At 32.5% G+C, this 23,496-nt stretch overlaps 4 protein-coding genes across 4 annotated transcripts; 3 read left to right on the top strand and 1 right to left on the bottom strand.

Annotated features, from left to right (window-relative positions):
- Positions 1-7,819: 7,819 nt before the first annotated feature.
- Positions 7,820-8,671, bottom strand: LOC112417303 (uncharacterized). The gene has a single exon (XM_024772850.2). The coding sequence runs from the start codon at positions 8,669-8,671 to the stop codon at positions 7,820-7,822; it is 852 nt and encodes a 283-aa protein (XP_024628618.2).
- Positions 8,672-12,009: 3,338 nt separating this feature from the next.
- LOC25500612 (uncharacterized) lies at positions 12,010-12,405 on the top strand. The gene has a single exon (XM_024772849.1). It carries the CDS (start codon positions 12,010-12,012, stop codon positions 12,403-12,405), a length of 396 nt encoding a protein of 131 aa, XP_024628617.1.
- Positions 12,406-12,841: 436 nt separating this feature from the next.
- Positions 12,842-17,674, top strand: LOC25500611 (two-component response regulator-like APRR5). The gene is made up of 9 exons (XM_013589088.3): positions 12,842-12,981; positions 13,074-13,268; positions 13,744-13,905; positions 14,210-14,340; positions 14,461-14,613; positions 14,889-15,057; positions 15,227-15,581; positions 16,349-17,003; positions 17,129-17,674. Exons 2-9 carry the CDS (start codon positions 13,085-13,087, stop codon positions 17,240-17,242), a joined length of 1,923 nt encoding a protein of 640 aa, XP_013444542.1. The 5' UTR covers positions 12,842-12,981; positions 13,074-13,084; the 3' UTR covers positions 17,243-17,674.
- Positions 17,675-17,884: 210 nt separating this feature from the next.
- LOC25500610 (NDR1/HIN1-like protein 26) lies at positions 17,885-20,721 on the top strand. Its single transcript, XM_013589087.3, has one exon. The coding sequence runs from the start codon at positions 19,338-19,340 to the stop codon at positions 20,181-20,183; it is 846 nt and encodes a 281-aa protein (XP_013444541.1). The 5' UTR covers positions 17,885-19,337; the 3' UTR covers positions 20,184-20,721.
- Positions 20,722-23,496: the final 2,775 nt, after the last annotated feature.

Here is a 23,496-nt window from a genome sequence, read left to right as displayed (position 1 = left end):
TAAGATAACTATGAGAGAACTTTTAAATATGGAAAAATTAAAAACTTTAGTGGTTATATGAAATTTTAGAGCTCGTTGTATTGGCTTATTATATATATTTAATCAATTACATTTTTTTTTTTACTATAACAAACTCATTGTGTTTCCAATAAAAACTTTATCATATAATAATACAGGTTGGGGAAAAAGAAAAACTTTGGGAACTAGCATAAGACCTTGATGCCCTTGAAACTAACCTTAAAGTTTTGCAATAAACATAACATAGCTTTACACTTTTTAATAATAGTGTCAAATTCACTACATTTGTAAGGTTTCCAATGACACCATCACTGATTTGCAATCAAGTTCGATGGTAACTCTCTGGACACCCAACTCGCTTAACCACAATAAAGCTTCACTCAATCCCAGTGCTTGAGCCTCTTGAGGTGGAATAGTTGCTTCCCTCCAAATGGTTTTAGCATTGACGAATTTTCCTTTCTCATTCCGTATGCACATCCCCACGCCATAACATCCATCCTTGTTGATTGAAAATTGTCACATCAATGGATATGTGCGCGAAGTAGGTGGCTTGGATGAAGGTGCGTGTGTTTGGAGAAGTATGTCTATTCTAGTTAATGGTAGTCCAACAAAGGAGGTTAATATCCAACGAGGACTTAAACAAGGGGACCTTTTAGCCCCGTTTTTGTTTTTGTTGGTGGCAGAGGGATTTAGTGGTTTGTTGAGGAATGCGGTGTCTCTAAATTTGTTTGAGGGGTTTGAATTTAGAAACAACAATTTGGTGGTATCTCACTTGCAATATGTTGATGATACTTTTTGTATAGGTAAGATAACGATTAATAACCTTTGGACGGTGAAGGAATTGTTACATGGATTCGAGATGGTGTTGACGTTGAAAATTGATTTTATCAAGAGTTCTTTGATTGGAGTGAATATTCCATCGGATTTCATGACTATGTCGTGTGATTTTTTGAGCTGTAGCGAGGGCAACCTTCCTTTCAAGTATTTGGGTATACCGGTGGGAGCAAATTCAAATGTCAACGTGGGAACCAATGATGGATCTTTTGAGTATGAAATTGAATACGTAAAGTCATAAATATTTTAGCCTTGGTGGGAGAATTGTGGTTCTAAATTTAGTACTTAATTTAATTATGATTTTTTTACTTGTCTTTTATATATATATGCCAATGCAAGTGTGGAGGAGGAAGGTTAGAGGCTTAGAGTGCAAAGAGAGTTTTTTCCAACAAAAAAAAAAAAAAAAGTGCAAAGAGAGTTCCTTTGAGGTTAAGTGAGAGGGGGAAAAAGATTAGTTGGGTAAGGTGGAAATCGGTTTGCCTACAAAAGAGGAATGCGGGTTTATGGGTAAAGGATGTTATGGTGGTTAACGCGAGTTTATTGGCTAAATGACGATGTAGGTTGTTTGATGGGGAAAGAGCTTTTATTTGAAAAATATGGCCCTAATGTTAAGAGTTTGGTGGAGGGGTAAAATTTTTGGCCGAGACATGTGTCATTATGGTGGAAAAAATAGTGAAACCAGACGGTTTTGGTGGGCAAAGTTGATTTACTTTGGAGCTAGCTAGAAGGGTGAGAAATGGAATGAATACAAGTTTTTGGATCGTAAGGTGGCGAGGGGATATGAGTTTTAGGCTTAAGTATCCAATATTTTATTCGATTTCAAATCAAAAAGAGGCCTGTGTGGGCGAGATAGGATTGGTAAATGGCTTAGAATGAGAGTGGGCAAGTTTTTGCATGGGAGGAACAACTTTTGAGGAATCTTAGGGAGAATTTAGATGTATGACATACTTGAATGTTATTTGATAGATTTTTAGCAAGTGTACTAAATACTATCGAAGTAGTAAAAATATCGTTCCCACAAGGACTGATTTTAATCTCAATAATTCAATTACGTTGTAAGTTAGGATGTATAAAAGTTCTTTTGATTTGCCACTAGGCAGTTGATTGGTTTGGTTGCATAAAAGTAATGATAGAATTTGAAGATTAGTTTTAAGAATAAGAGAGATAAGTTTAGGTCTTTCGAATCCTCTGAGTTCCCCTAATTGGTATACTGCACCTATTCTTGTGAATGATTCACTAGTTCTATGATAGTTAACAAAATAGTCCTAATAAATCCCTCGAGTTTAGACCCTCTTCTAGGGCTACAACCCCCTAATTCCTTAGGTGGTCTAATAACCTTTGAAGGTTTTAAGCACGTTAACATAATATCACTAATAAAGGATTATGCATTCCTAGACTAACCATGTTTATTAGAACAATTCAATTAGGTCTAAGTCGAAAGCTATGGTCAGTAGTCATTCGTTCTCACTAAATCATATTTATATTTGATCAGGATATAAAAAGCATTAAAAACAATTGAATTGAATAAAAACTAGATTGTCATTCACAATAAATAGAGTTTCACAGCAACATGTTTCAATTAGGGTTACAAAGAATCATCTCAGACCTAACCTCTAATGGATTTAGCTACTCATAATGGTGTTTACAAATAACATAATCATTAGAGGAATCAATACATACATGAACTGGTAAAAGAGTGAAGAAATCGCCCTTCTAGCCGACTTATAGTCTCAAAATCGCACTTTGCTCTCTCCAATCGTAACCCTTGTCTTTGGAATAGACTTCAGCTTAAATAGGCACAGAAATTCGCCTAAAATCTTGTCACATTTTAAGTAAATCGTGACACGTTTTCCTTTGGATCGCAAACAACTGAATTAGGGTTTCCTCAAATCGTGTCACGATATTGCTCGTGACACGTTTTCCTCAATGTCGAAGCATGTTTTGGTCTTCTAAAATCGTGTCACGTTTTCACCAAATCGTGACACGTTTTCTTTCTTTGTATTTTCTTCATTTTTCTGCTCTTTTTGATGCATAAGTTTCCTTGTGAACTCCAAATTGTGATCAAAATACATATAAAATTATGTAATGACGAGATGTCATCACAACCCCAAAGTTGAACCATTCCTTGTCCTCAAGGAATCTACTTGCAATATTGACAATCGACAGTAAAATAACAATTACCTGATCAAGAGATAGTGCCCAAAAGTTCAACATCTTACTTAGCTAAAGATGAGCTAATTTGACTTGTTAGCAACCACCAATTCACAACTCCACGCAACAATATGAAAGGGTTCACACACAGTCGACATGCATTCTATATATTACCATACGCTTGAAAAGTTTCTAAACGTCAATCAAAATCAATGTCAATGCACACTTTGAGGTCTTAAAGGGTTATAACGGGGCTTAGGTGAAGGTGTGATAATATTTGGATAAGTAGGCTACACAAAATTTGAGTTAGGCATTCCTACGGAAGTTAAGCACAAAATTCAATCCATCATTCATTCACCTTTTGGAACAACAATTCTTGCAAGGGTACTAGAGATTATTTATAATAATTGGGACAATCGAGTTTGAAGTTACTCGGTTTTTCAATGTCATGTCCCTTTTTCATTCTATTCTCTCTCTGTTTTTTTTTAATACACCATTTGGTATATTGTTTTCAATAAGCATAGTAATTTTCGTGGTAATATATTTTTATTTAGTGAAAAAATTATTTATTCAAAATTTATTTTATTTATCTAATCTAAATGATTTAAAATGACTTTCATTGTAATCATGTAATATGAAAATCAGTGAATTTTTTTCGAATTATATTTAGTATAGTGAATAAATTTATAAATAAACATTAAGAGAAGTTTTATATTTTTTTCGAAAGAGGAGAAGTTTTATATTTGAAAAAGCCTAAAATATTTGTCCATGTGAGCTTAGCTCAGTTGGTAAGGACAATGCATAATATATGATCAAAATCATTCTAACTTAGAAATAATATTATAAAGTATTTATTTTTAAAAATTAAATTTTATTAAAGAATAATAAGTATTTGTTATAAATGTATAATTTCTAACATATCTAAAAAACAAATTAATAGTATAAAGCTCTAATAAGTTGTTCTTCTGTTTGTTTAAGAACACTCTATTTCTAACACTCACACTCTTATCGTATGAAATTCATGTAGATATCAACATTTTATGTGAGATTTATTTTTAAAATATGGTATCTACATGAATTTCACTGAATAAGAGAATAGGTATTAAAGAGTGTTTGAAAAATAGTGTTCATAGCACTCTTATTAAATAATATATTCAAGTTTAGATGAAGACGCATCCAATAAATGCACTAATTATATTCACAAGGTTGAATGATAATATTATTTAGTGCTATTGCTAGCAGCTTCTTTATTTTGATTTTTATTGATTCCTAATCATGTCTTTCATTCTCTTTTGTTTTTTATTTAATAAGCAAGCTGTATTATTAAACTGACTACAAGAGATACTCGATACAAAAATAAACAGTGGTGTACACTATTTTAACAAATCAATTGGTTGTTTCATCAAATTACAATTTAGACTAATGTTAAACACTTTTTAAGCAAAGCAATGTGTTACTACTCCACTTTTTATGAAAATTCAAACACCAAATAATGGATAGCATTATTAAATAACGAACCTTGTGTGCTTTTCTCCCTTTCAAAAACCTTTAAGTTTGTTTTGTAACACCTTACCAGAAATAAATCAATTACAACGATTTTCAAACATCACAGAACGAAATGAAAAGATGGGAGCATAATTCCAAAGAAGCAAAACAGAAAACACAAGCTACACATTGAATAGAGCAAACCCCAAGTAAAATAAATACATTCTTGTAAAGTAACTTAATTAACTTCCCCAAGATGTTTATGAAAACTGTTTATAGCTTATATGAAAACAATTTAACTATATTATATCTTTTGTTATAACAATAGCTTATACACAATACTTTTTCTATTTGGCAGCTGAGAAGGAACACTATGCTGGTAGGGATCCCATCAATGCATTGAAGAAATATCTTTTTGAGAACAAACTAGCCACTGAACAAGAATTGAAGGCAATAGGCAATAGGCAATAGACACTATGTTTTTATTTATATGGTTACTGATCTTAAAATGTTACTCATAGAATGCATCATCTATCTTGTTTAATCTAAGCACTCTTTGTTCTTTAGGTTGGAAGTTTGGTTTTTTCTGTCATATTTATTATTGTTCGTGAACTTAGTATCAGAGTGATGGCAAAGGGAATCTAGTCTTTCTATTTATAACCGTGCAACCCTAGGCACCACCCATCATGGGCCTAGTATTTGGGCCTACGCTATGTTTCTACACAAATTAGATTAAGTGCCCAAAACCCCATTATTAATTGATCACTTTTATTAAGGCCTAAGCTTCATCAAATGAATTACAACATCAATCCGTTTTTATTAAAACCAAAACCAACAATTGATTGTAGCCCACAAAATATTAGAAGAAATTCTAACACTTAATGTTAAGAATAACAATCTTCAAAGTTTAAATGGAGCTTCTACGAACACTGTAAAATAAAATTTTGTTTTTACTTTTGTTTTCAATTATTATATACTTGTGCCATGAGAATATGGAGCTTCTAATGAACATTTTTAGTAGCAACTGAAGTTCCATTTCAATCTTTACAAGCAAAATTACATGTGATTGTGTTTGAATTAACTTACTATATATTTAAGATAACTATGAGAGAACTTTTTAATATGGAAAAATTAAAAACTTTAGTAGTTATATGAAATTTTAGAGCTTGTTACATTGGCCTATTATATATATATATATATATATATATATATATATATATATATATTTAATCAATTACATTTTTTTTTACTATAACAAACTCATTGTGTTTCCAATACAAACTTTATCATATAATAATACAGGTTGGGGAAAAATAAAAACTTTGGGAAAAATCAGTGAATTTTTTTCTAAATGATTTAAAATGACTTTCATTGTAATCATGTAATATGAAAATCAATGAATTTTTTTCAATTATATTTAGTATAGTGAATAAATTAAATTTGAATAAATTTATAAATAAAGATTAAGAGAAGTTTTATATATTTTTTTTTAAAGAGGAGATGTTTTATATTTGAAAAAGCCTAAAACATTTTCATTTTTGAAATTGTATAATCTCAAAGAAAAATATATGACCAAAATCAATCTAACTTAGAAATGATATTATAAAGTATTTGTTTTGAAAAATTAAATCTTATTAAAGAATAATAAGTATTTGTTATAAATGTATAATTTCTAACATATCTAAAAAACAATTAATTAATTTAGTGAAAAAACAATTAATTAATATACTATAATTTTCTATCTATTATGTATATTACGTGTAAGAGTATATCTCATCATAAATAATAGTCTTTTAGAATTAGTAAACCAGAAACAGAAACAGTTAAATTCATAAGAATTAAAATTAAAATTTGAATATTTGTGCTTATCTAATTATTGGTCAACGCATATAAATATAATGTTTTCAATATTAACCTTTTTGAGCACTTTCCCTCAACTTTTTTTTGACTATAGCATTCTCCCTCTACGTATAAATAAGTATAGATTGCTCTCACATTCCATTGCAAGTTAATCACTCTCATTTCTTCAAAAGTTTAGCAAAATTATAATATGGAATCTGCATTGAAGATGGCTTTGAAGTTGGTGATATTGTTCTTTGCTATTGCAAGTACTTTGGTGGTAACCGCACAAAGTACTCATCATGATGATGTCATTGAAAATTCACAAAAATATTCACGACCATATCTTGGTCATGGTGAATTTGGACATCAACTAAGATGGTGCTGCAACAACATTATCGGATGGTGCTGCAAAAAAAATTAATAGCGTAAAGCTCCAATAAGTTGTTCTTCTATTTGTTTAAGAACACTCACACTCTTATCGTATGAAACTCATGTAGATATCAACATTTTATGTGAGATCTATTTAAAAAAAAAAAATGATATTTTCATGAATTTCACTCAATAAGAGAATACGTATTTGAGTGTTAGAAAATAGTGTTCCAAGCACTCCTATTCAAATTTAGATGAAGACGCATCAAATAAATGTATTAATTGAATTTAGAATATTGAATGATAATCATTTTTTTTTCATTTAGTGCTATTACCAACGGCTTTTTATTTTGATTTTTATCGAATCATAATCACGTCTTTCATTCTCTTTTGTTTTGTATTTGATAAGCAAGTTGTATTATTACATTGACTACAAGATATTCTCGATACAAAAATAAACAGTGGTGTACACTATTTTAACAAACCAATTGGTTGTTTCATCAAATTACACTTTAGACTAATGTTAAACACTTTTTAAGTAAACCAATTTGTTACTACTCCACCAATCCGACACCACAAAATCGGAGGATTTTCTAACCTTACATATGAACCAGCTGTATTTTTTAATAATTTATGAAAATTTAAGCACATCACCTTTAAAAATAATAGCTTTCCTCATATGCTCATTGACCATATAAACCAAACAATGGCTAACATTATTAAAGAAGGAACTTTGTGTGCCTTTCTCCCTTTCAAATCTTTTAAGTTTGTTTTGTAACTCAATTCCAACAATTTTCAAACAACACGAAAAGAAAAGATGGGAGCATGATTCCAAAGTAGCAAAACAGAAAACACAATCTACACATTTTGGATAGAGCAAACTATTTCCACAATTTTCATAGCACTTTGCCTTTGTATATGTCAACAATAACTTCATACTCATCCATTGGGTCAAAGTAATACAAAGTATTTAGATATGAACATTTTAAAATATTCTCATTGTGATGATTTTTTTTTTAATTTTTTTATAAGGCTAAAAATTCATTAAAGAACCAGGAGAAGGCCTGAACCAAATACAACAATTCAAAAAAGGAACCAAGCAGAACCAAAAACCAGCAAACTATGTCATTCTAGAAATAGACAATCCTAATCTATCCCTATCCAGAAGAGACAAAATGAAATTGGGTGGGGAAGGCCACCATTGAGTAGAGTATAAAGCTAATCCCTGACCATTCTTAGCTAAAGTGTCTGCAACAATATTCCCCTCCCTAAGAGTGTGCATAAAAGAGCAATTGATACTTTTGCAAAAGCTCAAACAGTTTAGCCATCTGCTTCTCATCTTCCAAGGCACTCCAATATTCTTGTTATAAGCTTTAAACACCTGTAAAGAGTCAGTTTCCAGACAGATTTGAGTTAAGAGCATATCTCTAGCCTTTTCAATGGCCATCATACAGGCAGAGAATTCTGCTTCAATAGCAGAAGCATGACCTATATTACTAGCAAAAGCTCCCAAGAAATTGGCCCTGTAATCTCTGAAAACAATACCAATCGCACCACAAGGCTGGGTACCTATAGAGGATCCATCACAGTTAATTTTAATAGTATTATAAGGGGGTGGACACCAATCCACAACTCTTTTAGTATGCAAAGGAATGCTGAACAGTCTGGATATTTTGAAATCCTGCATGCAGGAATTCCCCTTGACCAGAACTAAATGATAGCTAAGTTTCACTTCAGCTAACATATTATTGAATAAAGTAGTCATGGAACTGTGTTTATCATTAAAGCATCTTTGGTTTCTTTCAGTCCAGATGAGCCAGATATTGTGAATGATAGCTGAGTTAAGCAAATGTTGAACCAGCTGACTGCCTCTTCCAAGAGATCCCAAAATAAGATTCAAGCAATTAGAAAAGTCTAAATGGGTATCAGTACCCTTAAAAGCCACTTTCACAAAATAGTAGTAACCCTGCATTCAAAGAATAAGTGATTGGAAGACTCATTATGTTGCAGACAAAAATAACATCTGAAAGTTATGATACATCCTCTCTTTCTTAGATTGTCATCAGGAGGCACTTTATTATGAAGGAGCCTCCATTGTGATGATCAAGTATACTAAAGTTTAAAGTATATAACGTTATTCTTGTTAAAGAAAGTTGTTTTCAGCTCATTTCTAAAAGCTGTCCAAGATTTTTATGAAAACCATTTATAGATTGTATGTATCACTTTACCCTAGCAATAGTATTATAAACTATTTGTTTTTTAAAAATGAATTTTTTTTAAAGAATAATAAGTATTTGTTATAGATGTATAATTTCTAACATATTTAAAAAATTATTAATTAATTTAGTCAAAAAACAATTAATTGATATACTTTAATTTTCTACCTATTTATATATAATACATGTAAGATTATATCTCATCATAAATAATAACATTTTAAAATTAGAAAACCAGAAAAAGAAACAGTTAAATTCATAGAATTAAAGTAGTATTTTGAATATTTGTGTCTATTGAGTTATCAGTTCACACATATAAATATAAAGTTTTCAATATTAACCTTTTTGAGCACTCTCCCTCAACTTTTTTTTTCATAGCATTCTCCGTCTACATATAAATAAGTATAGATTGCCCTCACATTTCATTGTAAGTTAATCACTCTCATTTTCTTCAAAAGTTTAGCAAAATTATAATATGGAACCTGCATAAAAGATGATTTTGAAGTTGGTGATATTGCTCTTTGCTATTGTAAGTACTTTGATGGTAATTGCTCAAAGTACTCATCATGATGATGATGTCGTTGAAGATGCACAAAAATATTCACGACCATATCTTGGTCATGGTGAATTTGGACATCCACCAAAATGGTGTTGCAACATTAAAAGATGGTGCTGCGAAACCAATTAATAGTATAAAGCTCTAATAAGTTGTTCTTCCATCTGTTTAAGAACACTCTATTTCTAACATTCCCTCTCTTATTTGTATGAAACTCGTGTAGATATCAACATTTATGTGAGATCTATTTTTAAAATATGGAATCCACGTGAGTTTCACTTAATAAGAGAATATGTATTAGAGATGAGTAATACTAACAACACTCTCTTTTGAACATCTTTTCTATTACTTACTCTCTTATTGGTTTAAATCATTGTGGGTCTACACTTTGAAAATTGAACCGACACAAAGTGGTGGGACATACATTGATTTCATCAAATAAACAAGTGAGTACTAGAGAGAGTGTTGAAAAATGAGTGTTGCTAACATTCTTCATTAGAGATCATTAAAAAAATAGTGTTCATAACACTTCTTCAATAATATATTCAAGTTTAGATTAATACGTATCCAATAAATGTACTAATTGAATTTACAAGATTGAATGATGTTTTTTTTTTTTTTAATTAGGGTTAATAGTGTTTTTGACCCCTGTAATTTTTTTTTTAGATTTCACCCTTGAAAAATGAAGATTCTTTAGGATTGGCCCCTCCCCCCAATGTGTCAGCAGAATCTCCTACGTGGCAGTGACGTGTCAATTTTTTTTCTTCATGCCACGCGTGTAAATGAACGTCACGTGGCATTTGTGATTTTTTTTAAATTAGTATCCAATAAATGTACTAATTGAATTTACAAGATTGAATGATGTTTTTTTTTAATTATTGCTATTACTAGCAGCTTCTTTATATATTTTGATTTTTATCGATTCCTAATCACATCTTTCATTCTCTTTTGTTTATTCGTTTAGTAAGCAAGTTGTATTATTAAATTGACTAAAAGAGATACTCTATTAGAAATATAAGCAGCGGTGTACACTATTTTAACAAACCAATTGGTTGTTTCATCACATTACAACTTAGACTAATGTTAAACACTTTTTAAGCAAACCAATATGTTACTACTCTACCAATCCGACACCACAATATCGGAGGACCTCCTAACCTTACATATGAACCAGCTGTATTTTTGTAATAAATTTATGAAAATTCAAGAAGATCACCCTTAAAAATAATAGCTTTCCTCATATATGTTCGTTGACCATATAAACCAAACAATGGCTAACAATAAGGCACCTTTTAGGATGGATGAGTCTCTCATATCATCTACCGTGGATGAGTTATGTAAACCGTTAGATGATTGATGTTCCACAAATGTATCATACACCATTAATATCTTATTGTGTTATTCATATATTTTCTCTCTCTTCCCCATCTCTCAGCATCTCCATAATGAAAAATTCTTAATGGTACTATTCTTTTGCCATCGAAATATTCTGATTTTTTATTTGCAAAAATTACTAAAGGTTGTTAATATGCTTCTTTAAGACTGTGCATGTCGATCAATCTCAATTATCACCTAGTTTAATTGTTTCTGAGTTTAAATGTAACTCTACAAATAATAATATATTCAATTTGATATTTTAAATATAAAACTCTACAAAACTTGTGGGTCGCACGGGTTAGAGTTTAGTATATTTATTCAAAAATATATTCATATTGAATCTTTGTTTAATAATTAATTTTTTTTTTTTGGGAAGTGCGGACCATAGGAAAACATCTTGGATTAGTTGGAATAGTATTTGTGTCCGTAAGGAGGAAGGAGGTTTGGGGGTTAGGAGGATGAGAGAATTTAATCTGGCTCTCTTAGGAAAATGGTGTTGGCGGATGTTAGTTGATAGAGCTGGCTTGTGGTATAGGGTGTTAGTGGCTCGTTATGGTGAGGAGGATGGTACTATTTTAGAAGGGGGGCGGCGGGCTTTTGTCTGGTGGCGGGAGCTTGTCTGCGTCCGTGATAGTGGTGGGGGGTGTTGTTGGAGGTTGGTTTCGAGATAATGTTTCAAAGATAGTGGGGAATGGGAGGGATACTTATTTTTGGACTGATCCGTGGTTGGGTGGTGTAGCTTTGTCGGTTCGATTTAGACGCTTGCATGATTTAAGTGTCAATAAAAATCGGATGGTGGAGGAAATGTTTGCGAAGGGGTGGGGGGAAGGAGGTGAGGCGCGAGAGTGGTGTAGGAGGTTATGGGATTGGGAGGAGGAGCTAGCTGGGGAGTGTAGGTTATTGTTGGCTAATGTTATTTGGCAAGATTCTACGGCAGATGCGTGGAGTTGGCGTCTTGATAATTCAGGAAGTTACTCTGTTCGTTCTGTGTATGATGTGTTGATTAGAGATGCAAGTAACACTGTTGATTAGGTTTCAGAGTTGATTTGGCACAGACATGTCCCATTGAAGGTATCCATCCTTGCTTGGCGTCTCCTTTGAGACCGGTTGCCAACAGAGGTGAATTTGCTCACTTGTGGCATGATCGCTCCGGATGCGCAAATGTGTGTCTCTGGATGTGGGGAAGTGGAGACTACTCAATATCTGATGGTTTCTTGCCCCATTTTCAGAGAGTTATGGTCTCATGTTCGTGCTTGGGTTGGTATTTGTGGGGCTGATCCGCTTTATGTTTCAGATCATTTTCTGCAGTTCACTTATTTGGCAGGTGGGGCAAAATCAAGACACTCCTTTATGCAACTTTTGTGGTTATTATATGTGTGGGTGTTGTGGACCGTCCGTAATAATAGTCAGTTTAACAACACCGAAATTTCTATCAATCAGATGGTTGACAAAGTTAAGATGCATTCTTACTGGTGGATGAAGGCGGCTAATGCAGTTTTTGTTTTAGCTGTTCATACTTGGTTATCTTGCCCGCTCCTTTGTTTGGGTATAGGATAGCTTTCGCTTTGTTTTTTCACCTTTGGTTTTGATTGAACTTCTTGTCTAATTATAGTTGTTCTCTTTCAGTGCACCTTGTGCGGAGAGACGGTATTTATGGTATTAATATAAGTCTCATTTTATGTTAAAAAAAAAAATCTATTCATATTGCAAAAGTAAAGTAAGAGAATATTCTATATAAAAATATGGATAAGGGTAACATCAAACAATAAATTAATAAAAAAATTAAAATTTTAGTTTATGACTCCCCACGTGTAAGTCTCCTCACCACAAGATGAAAAGCAAACAATTCCAATCAAGATTTAATTTTGGATTTGATGACGACGACCCATTCACAAAATATCTGCCTCAAGTCCTCAACATAAAAACACAGATCGACACGTGTCCTATCAATGGACCCCACAAGATAACTTCTCAAACACTACATTAAAAAAAGCAATGGCTCATATTGTTCCACGTCACCCACCAGTAACAACCCTCTTTTTGATTTGATGAACAAAGAAAGATTCTTCTATAAAGAAGATATTTTCAGCGTTTTTCGCGGTTTTGAAAAATCTTTATCCACCTAAGAATGAGGTCAATTTTAATTTTCTTATACTATATTTTTTTCTTATAGTAATTTTTTGAAGTTTATGTTTTTTAATATTGATATTATGTATGAAATGTAGCTTATTGGAGAATGAATGAAGAAATTGAATTAATAAGAAAAATGAATGAAATAGAAGAGAAGAAGAAGAAAGAGGACGGTGTATTTAGATGGGAAATGTTTCTACCAAGAAAAAATGTTACTGTTCTTCTTGTTGAATCTGATCGTGCTACTCGGAGGTTAATTACTTCACTTCTAAATAATTGCCATTACAAAGGTAAGTTTATTTTTCTTCATGTTGTTGGATTTTACATAGTTTAGTTAATAGTTTATGTTTCTTATTTAATTTTATGGATTGTAAAGATGAACTTTTTTATAGCACCGATATTTCAGATTGAAGAGATGTTGGAGTTTAATTCGGAGTCCTCGTAGTCGAGGACCCCGGTTACTGATTGATCTTGACGGTCCAAAACAAATGTGTGCACATTTTAAGTTATATTTTATAATTGAAAATACTGAGTTTGAATTTGGACTGTCTCATCTTGATCGAACTGCCACTGATGTGCCAATGCGGGTCCTTTGAGTTTCCGAGACAGATTACAATGATAGTATCAATGTCAAATGTGATTCATAGCTCTAGTTTCTAGAATTGCCGATGACAGCTGCATTCAAAGGATGTTTCTATTAAATTTTCAACCTGTTTGATCTTTTGTTGCTGAAGGCTGATTTCTATGGTAATATTTGCGATGTAGTTATTGCGGTTTCTAATGGATCAAAAGCATGGGAGATGATGAAGATGAAGGCAATTGACGTTGATCTCGTATTAACAGAAATGGAGTTGCCGGCAATATCTGGATTTGCACTTCTTTCGTTAATTATGGAGCATGAAATTGGCAGAAATATTCCTGTTATAAGTATGTTGACTTGGTGCTTGTTACCGTTTGTTCTTAATCTTGATGTTAGAAAGATACTCTTGTGTTATAGATAGATCCTAGGAAATAAAATAAGATACTTCAATATCATATAAAATTTATTGTAAGATATTTTATAATATTCTAACACCGCTCCTTAAGTTAAAGCTTATGAAACTTTAAGCTTGTTAGAAATGTATCCTTGAAAATGGAAAATGTAACCGTCGTGCCAATGACCTGAGATTCATGATTCATAGAAATCGAAGATACTATAATATTCTAACAGTTTTCGCTCACGGGCATGCAGTGATGTCTTCTCGTGATTCACGTAGCACGGTAATGAAGTGCATGTGTAGAGGTGCAGCTGATTTTCTTATCAAACCTGTTCGGAAGAATGAGCTTACGAACTTATGGCAGCATGTCTGGAGAAAGCACGTTGTATGTCATATTTCTGGATCTTTTTTTTCTTTATGTATTTCCTTCTCTGACTGTGTCCTAGAAATTTATCATATATGTACTTGTGCTTGTTTTAATCTCTGTCGTATGTTATTTATACAGATTAGCAGGCCTCTCCAAAATACAACATCTGCACAAAGTAACCTTAAAATTGCGACAGAAGACAATTTTCCTCGCAGCCAATCGACTGATTCTGCTTCTGTGGCTTCCTCACAGAAAAATAATGAATGCAGTGAGAAATTGAGCAAGTCTCAAGTAAGTTCCACCTATAAACTCATCTCATAACGCAACTTAACTATGTCATTTTTGGTAGATCTTGATGTGTTCCGTGAAGTGATTAATGTTTAATTTTGCTCTTTTTTTGGAATTCTATTCATACTTTTCTCTCTATGCTTGGCTTAGTAACATTTGAAGACATACTTACAATGCATCTTCAAAGTCACTTAGCTTAGGGACAAATTTATTTCTACATAAAGTTGTCTTAATTAAATTTCAGTTAGAAACTACAAGTTTTTCCAATTCGTGTGCAGAGCACATGTGCAATGCCATTTTCTGATGCTAAGAATCTATACATGGATAATATGCAAAAGCCCTGTCAGATGAAGAGTTCTGTGAAATTACGCAACATTGATGTGTTGAAGCATGCAGAGTCTAACAAAATTGAAAGAGGATCAACTAAGCAAAATGATGAAACAGGAGGTATTGAAATTTCACTCATTTTCTTCTTTGGTTAGAATTATTGTTAAAAACTTAAAATTAATTAATAACTTTTTAAAATTACAATTGTTTCATCTCCTAAGATCATTACTTCAGAGAAATCAATTACATTTGCATTGCATATGGTGTAATAAAACTTTTACATTGACAGATTCAAGGCTAGAACAAGACTGCAGTACTGCTGAAATTGAACCCAAATGTGAAATATTTAAAGCTGAGTCAAGCAGAGAGAACCCCGATATTGATACCGAGATACGTGAATGTAGTAATGAACTGATAGAACCTTCTAGCAGAGCTGTCGACTTGATTTCCACATTTGGGAATCTCCATAAGCGCACTAAGGAAATCCATGTTACTAATGGGGATAAAGAAACCAAGTTTGATTTTGAAAAAGAACTGGAGCTTTCTTTAAGAAGTGATTTTTCTGGCAGCTCATGCAAACAAGCAAGTGAAACAACTGAGGAGTGGCAAAGATTGAACCACTCAAATGCTTCTGCCTTTTCTCGGTGAGTGTTCGCCGTTTTCTTTTCACAGTTTTAGCTCTAAAATGATATGAAAACACAAAACCTAGGTGCAGTATCCATTATTTGATCTCAACTATCAAGAAAACAAATGAGTCGAAAAATGGAAGCTTGTCATAATTTCTGTTCTTTGTTTTTTCTCGCTCCTAGTCTTCTATATCTAGGCAAAAGCTGATTACGAAGTGATTTGGTCTAAAAGATAATTGTGAGAGCTTCAATATGGTTTTTATTAGAGCAACCTAATTATGGTAAATATAGCTAAGTTTTTAAAAGAAGAGTAACCCTGGCACAACTGGTAAAGTTGTTGTCATGTGACAGCAAGGTCACGGGTTGAAGTCCTGGAAACAACCGCTTGTGTAAAAAATAGGGTAAGGCTACGTACAATACACCAAATGGTGGGACCCCTTCCCGGACCCTGCATATGCGGGAGCTTTACTGCACCCGGTTGCCCTTTTTTTTATTGTATTTTTATAGCTATGCTTTTAAAGATTAAAGAGATAGCAGTGTTATGCCTTTGTTAATTAATGACTAACTGAGACAGTCTCCCTTAAGTTTATGTATCAAGTCATCTTTTTACGAACCGTTTAGATTTGATTTTCAGCTTGTATTATTGCATAATGAGAAATCAGTATATAATAATTTAATTTAGTAGTATTTTTCATATAGCTTTACTCAAAAATCAACATGCAATATTGTTCTTCTATTATATTTTTTTTTCTTCTAATAATGACCGGCAAAATTTCTACATGCAGGTACGATGGCAGTAAGATGTTGCAGCAACTTCTTCAAAACTCCAATTGGAATTCTAATAAGTCTCAGGAACTATCTGTAGTTACTGCTGGTAATTGTTTTCAGTATGCTGGCTCAATTAAAATGGAAAATATGACCACTGCAGTCATGGCTCAGTATGAACAACTTGGACTCTCAGCTGATAATGTTTTCCATCACATGTTGACTCCTAAATCAAATTGCCAAAAAGAGAGCTCTCCCTTTCCATCAAGTTCCTCCTCCCAGTCCAATCCTGAAAGTCACAATTCAGAACATGATCATAATTGCTGTTATGACGCTAACTACAGTTTTCACAACCAAAACCTTACTGAAAAAACTGATTTGGATCATGCAGTGCATGATTCTCCTAGTGCTGGTCAGGGTTTTGGCAATGACTTTTGTCATGCTTCAAATCATATTAATAGTCGTGGCAATGTTGGAGAGGCTATTTCAAATGCGGTTACTAAGAATTCAAGAACTTCTAGTGATGGTAGGCGCTATAATCATAGTAATTATGATTATGATTGTGATGATGACGATTATGAATTTAGATTGAGTGATTCTCATCGCTCTCGTCAAAGAGAAGCAGCTCTAACAAAGTTTCGATTAAAGCGAAAAGAGAGATGCTTCGAGAAAAAGGTACTATGACTAGTGGTATAGCTTCTTTAGAAATTTGCTGTAGATGTGTATCTATGATTCAATTAGTTTGGAAACTCCTATATCATGTCTGACTACAGATCTCAATGCTCTGATTTGTTGCACAGGTTCGATATCAGAGTCGGAAAAAACAGGCAGAGCAGCGTCTTCGGGTTAAAGGGCAGTTTGTACGCAAAGTACAAAATGATGATCATCCAAATGTAGATAGTGGTGATCAATGAAACTTTGCTCTTTTTAACTTACATTGGTATTAAATTACCATTGACTTTAGCACTGATTTTTGCTCACAAGGATTAGACTAGGGGTGAAGTGTGTACAGTGAAATAATCTGTTTTTTCTTGAAGCATTAAGCAGTCCTAAAAGCAGAAGTGTGATAACAAAAGGGTACTGTTAAACATTCTAAGGGTTTTCTTCTGGTTTTTTTCCTTTTCTTCTGATTGATGCATTTAAATTTTGAATTGTAAATATTTAGTGGGATTACTCTGCAGTTTGATTGCAGCTATTTATATCTTTTCTTGGTTCAACACTATTATGGTCAGGTAATAGGGTTTAGTCTCAGTTTGAAAATATTCAGTTAAGCAGCAATTGTTTCGTAATCTTGAACATGTTTAAACTCAATTGACTCTTAAATACATCCTCTCCTGTTAAATAAATTTGAGATGACTTATCTAGTGAAAACAATTTTTACACAATTTTCACATAAGATTATGTGAATTTTTAACCTGAACATCCATTCTTTATTTAGTTATTGAAAAATGATTTTTTGTTATCTTGATAAATAAAAATCGAAGACTAATGATTGCATAGAATACCTGTTTGAAGCTAATAGCATTTGATTCTGAAATCTCCTTTTGATTTTCTAGGTAAAACTTTCTAGTTGAAAGTTTTTTACTGTAATGTACTACTGATTTTCAATTCACCTTTCTTTCAATCTGATATCTCTGTTGTACTAAAGAGGTGCAACATGACAAACATTTTGCATGTGCTTGATAAACATAATAACATAAAAGTATTTTCTAAGCTTGCATGTGCTTGATAAACATTTTGCTGCAGCTGCAATTCAATTCACTCATGTTAAAAAGTGACCCTTCCAAAAATTAGTGCAGGGACTTTTCAGAGTGAAAGCATATTAGTAAGTAATAATGCAATTGTGGGATGAAATATGTTTTGGAAGTTTTGGAACAAGACAAGGCAATGGTCCAAGCTAGGACCAGAAATAAACGTGTAGAACATGCATCAGTGAAAGGCTCAATTCCAGCCACATAGCCTTGCTCAGTTATTCTCTTGGGTCATTCACACCTGGTATAGTCTCTCTTTGGGTTCATCCTACCCTTTTTCTCCATTTTTGGTATTTGTTCTTGGTTGTGAAAAGTTAAAATAAATAAAATCACTACTGTCATAGCTTTCACATTTTACTGTTACTAAAAAGAGAAGGTATTTCTGTTAATGTTGGCAGACAGGGAACTTGGCTCCACATTTGATGCTTACCAAAAAAAAAAAATTAAGTGTAGTCAAATTTTTTGTCTATGTTTTCATGACAGTTGTCAAGTGGTACTTGGTGCCCTTCAATTATTATTTTTTAAATGGATAGATTTTTGTTTCCAAAAGATTAAGTGAGTTGGTTCTGATAGGCTCACTAGGGTCAGAACAGATCTATAAATTATTCACCAACAAGTATCTAATGCTAACAATGGAAACTAAACTCACGCCATTGTGCTATATGAGTCAACTCCTTACGTACCAATTGAACCAATCTTTCCTGGCTTTAAATTATTTATTTAGGAATAACAGGTAATGTGATATATGAATTTTTCATAAGACTTGTGATACCCTAAAGCATTTAACACACCAGTTACCAACTTAACAAGTAACATACTATGTAAATCCTCCCTTGAATTAAAGTATATCCTTTTGAGGCTTTTTTAGGCCTTGGGGGATTAGACCTGAGTTGGGCGTACTTGCAGGAGAGTGATCATCAGTCATATTATATTTGCTGTTTGTGGTACTCAATAAGAGTTTGGATTACACTAAGTTAGTAAAAAGAAAAGAAGCTTGGATAAAGAAAAAGCAAGGCACAAAACATAAAAGTAACAAACATAGCATAATATACAGGAACTCTCAGATCAATAATCAGCCATTGATCTAAACAAGAATTGGAAAGTGTTATACTTCGATTCCAAGCAACCTATTTCAAATTCTCTATTCCATTTCCATCTACAATCCTATATACATTTCCTTTCACTTTTTCACTTGTTCACAAACTCAAACACAAGCAACAATCATACACTCACACACTCTTACACTAACACATACACAATGGAAGGAGAAATAATGCATATAGAACGTCAAGAAGATCCTAACCAACAACCCCATTCACAACGTCATTTCCCTAACAAAATGCCGCAACAACAACAACATCGTCAATATCCCGAAATGCCACAACAACAACAACGTCATCAATACCCCGAAATGGAACAACCACGTCAACAACAACGTCATCAATATCCCGAAATGGAACAACCACGACAACAACAACGACATCAATATCCCATGGAACACAAAGGTATGGTTCCTCGTTATAGAGTACCTAATGCTCCAAAACGTGAACACTGCATATGCATCACAATCTTCTTCCTTGTACTTGGCATTATAATCCTCATCTTATGGCTTGCATACCATCCCTCAAAACCTCATATCACAGTCACAAGTGCTGCAATCTATAGCCTCAATGCTACTTCACCGCCAGACATGTCAATCTCAATGCAATTCACAATCTTCATAAGGAATCCAAACAAGCGAGTATCCATTTACTTTGACAGGCTTTCCACCTTTGTGTCATATAGAAACCATCCGATTACACCTCATCATATGCTTCCGTCGCTTTACTTGGAGAAGCATGAAACCGTGTCGGTATCACCAGTTTTAGGAGGCGTGCCGGTTCCAGTTTCGGTGGATGTTTTGAATGGTTTGGTGTTGGATGAGAATTATGGGGTGGTGGGTGTGAAACTTATATTTCAAGGCAGGTTGAGGTGGAAAACTGGTGAGATAAAATCTGCACATTATAATATGTATGCCAAGTGTGATTTATTGTTGGGTTTGAAGAAAGGTCTTGTTGGTCAGATTCCTCTTATTGGTGCTCCAGTTTGTGATGTGGATACATGAAGCTATGAGAGCTATTTTCATCCTCGTGTTTTCTTAAAAAACCGACCCGTTTGGAAGTACCGTTTTAAATATATAGGGAAAAACATGGTCTTTCCACCTCGAATGAGTGAGTTAGACAAAACTGTGTTTTTCCGTGCAGAACAATATTTCCAAATGGAATCGGGTTTTTAAGAAAACTTGTGGGGAACAAAAAGCAGTTTAAATTATAGCTTCATTTGCGTGTAATAAAGTATATTAATGTGTGTTAGTTTTTTTTCTTTTTTTTTCTTCACATTTTAATGATTCTAAAATCAGTAGGTATTCTTGCATATGGGTGCTTTTTGTGTAACAGAAATTGTATTTTTTATGACATCATTTTTCCCCACTTCATCTTTATACTCTATCCCTAATTTGTGTATATAGACTGGAAGAGATTTACAAACCGTTCGATCAAGATCCGATGATTTGATTTTATGTTTGTATGTGAAAAATAATTGTCGAAATATGAACCGTATGAAATGTTGCATTGAATGCAAACATTTTGAACTCAAATTCTTAATTTCAAACATGCAAAATAGAGTATGAATTTTGGTTCATGTAATTGGAAAATATGCAATCGAATAATTTGGATCATTCGATTATGATCAAATTTAATATTTTGTATCTAAGTAGGAACACGAATCGTCTAGTTATAAGATCCAGTGATCTGAATTGCATGATTATAATTGTGTAATATTTTCATTTGACTAAGATATGGAAGAATATAAAGTACAAACAAGTGTAAGAAAAAATCTTGAATATATTTTGTTTTTATGATTTGCTTTATTTGTATGTTTAAGACAAGATGGTTATAAAGTACTTAAAGCCACACATTGTGCAATGTGACGAGTATGGGAAAACACCATTTAGGTTTAGTACAAGTGTTTGATGCGCATAATATGCAAGTTTTGTAAATTTGGGAGTACAATTTGATTCTTTCTAAGAAGTACAAAAATTGTACATAGGAAACCCACAATTACGTATAATTTTACGTATGATATTTGGATCTTGGACAGTTGGAATCACTTACAATTTTCAACTATGTTTGCGTCAGTTGAGTTTGTTACTTACGATTTTCAACTATGTTTGTGTAAGTTGAGTTCGTATGCATGCATGGGTTTTCATGAAGCAAACTAAAATAAAAAGAATACTTGCCTCTAACTATCATAAAGTGCTTTGTTCTAATAAAAAACCAAAGAGAAGCATACATGTACATTGTCACTTTAGCTCTTGTCTTTACTTCAAGAAAGGGAAAACGGTTAAACTTGTTTACTAAGAAAGAAAGAAACATTTTAATTTTTTTAATCAAGTATTGGTTACAAAACTTGGTAAAAATAAGAACCTTATTCATGGGTGGTCGAGTATTAATTGACAACATCCGTAAATAAATATTTAGTTGGAAGAGTAAAAACTTATCCATGGGTGATGAACTTATTCTTATCAAATTTGTCTTGCCTCCATTTCTGTTTTTTTTTTTTTTCTTTCCTTCTCCAAGACTCCTACATGTGTCATTTTTTTAATTAAACCCCTCTTCAAAAAAAAATATATTAGAGAGATTGGAGGGTGGGGGTCCAAAGGATTAGGATGTTTAATTTGACGTTGTTAAAGAAATGATGTTGTGGTTCAAAGTATTGACAACTAAATATGAGATTAATTGTGGTTGTATTAAGGAGAGGATTAAGGGGAGGTAATAAGGTGTCTTGTTGGTGGAAGAATTTATGTGGCATTAGGGAGGGTGTTAGAAGTGGGTGAAGTAGGATAGTTTGAGGAAGTTGTGGTATGTAGAGTGAGGAATGGTGAAAATACTTCTTTTTGGAATGATCTTTGATTAGAAGGGGGTTATTTGCGTTCTATATTTAGCTATCTTTTTGAGTTATTTGTTGATAGTAGTATAGTTATTTATTGATAGTATTATTTTTCTAGCTAAGATGAGGATGGTATGATGTGATTTGGGGGTGGGGTAGAGGGTTGGTGTGGAGGTGGAAGATAAAACTTTTTTCCTGGGAGGAGGATCAGGTAGTCAGTGTGTATCTTTGCTAGAGAATTTTGTTGTATAGGGTAATTTTGCAAAGATTGCTAACAAATGAATTTGGAAATATGTATCGAGGTTGGTTATTCATTAAAAGATGTTTATCATATTCTAGCGCATAGAGAGAAGCACGACAATGATTCTCATTCAAACTTAATATGGAACAAACCAGTGCCCCTCGAAGTCTTTTTATTAGTGAAGAACTATGAACAAGAGGATTTCAATAAATTAGAATTTGGTACGCCGTGGAGTGGTTCCCTTAGGTTCTTTGTTGTGTTCATGAGTTTGCAGGAATGAGGAATAAGTTAATCAACTTTTCTTGTATTGTGTTTTCTTTGCTAGTATTTGGTTCCCTTAGGTTCTTTGTTGTGTTCATTTTTCTTTTTTCATTCTCGATGGACTAATATGTCACTTTGAATTGGTTATGTCACCATGTAATATTGCGTTTGAGTTTGAGTTTTTGTTTTAATTTTTGTGTTTCTTTGTATTTCTTGCGATCAAGTTTGGTTCCCCTTTTGACACCCCTTATGCTCAATTGAAACTTTTCTTCATTAATATATTACATTTGGCTTCTTAAAAAACAAAAACTACAATAAATTTGAAAATATCTATCTATAGTGATTACAATATGGCCCAAAGGAATTATATTATATTGTAAAACTTTAAAAAAAATTGTCAAAATTTGGAGTATAATATCGTATAAAAAATTATCCTAAAATATATGCATAAGAAATATACATTATATGAATTAAAAATCGATATTTATTTACTTTTATAAAAAATAGAAATTATTAAAATACACAAACACACACACATTAAAAATATACTATATCTTAAAAAATGTTTATGAACAATATCACAAAATCATATAATTAAGAAATATATATTATATTCCACTTTGTTTTTTTATAAATTATTTTAAAAAATTATAAAATAAAAAACCTTAAGGATATGATTATTAAATAGATGTTATAATTTCAAAGGGTATAACATGTTTTATATATAGTTCTGAAATAACTATTTTATAGTTTGAAAATATATACTTTTGAATTGAATCCAAAAATTTTTAAAGTAGTAATCGTTAAAGAGTTTGATATCGGCCAAAATAAAGTATCCTTTTTGACTTGTTTTTTTAGTGGATAATATAATTGTTTCCAAATAAAGTTGTTTTTTTTGGAAATATATATTTATAAATAGTATAAAATCTTTTAAAAAGTTTATCCCCAAATGATATAATTACAAAGTAGTTATTAAATAATTTAAAAA

The sequence above is a fragment of the Medicago truncatula genome, chromosome 8, assembly GCF_003473485.1.
Source record: "Medicago truncatula cultivar Jemalong A17 chromosome 8, MtrunA17r5.0-ANR, whole genome shotgun sequence".
Taxonomy (NCBI): Eukaryota; Viridiplantae; Streptophyta; class Magnoliopsida; order Fabales; family Fabaceae; genus Medicago; species Medicago truncatula.
The sequence above is the reverse complement of the archived record's forward strand: the minus strand, read 5'-3'. Positions and strand labels throughout refer to the sequence as shown.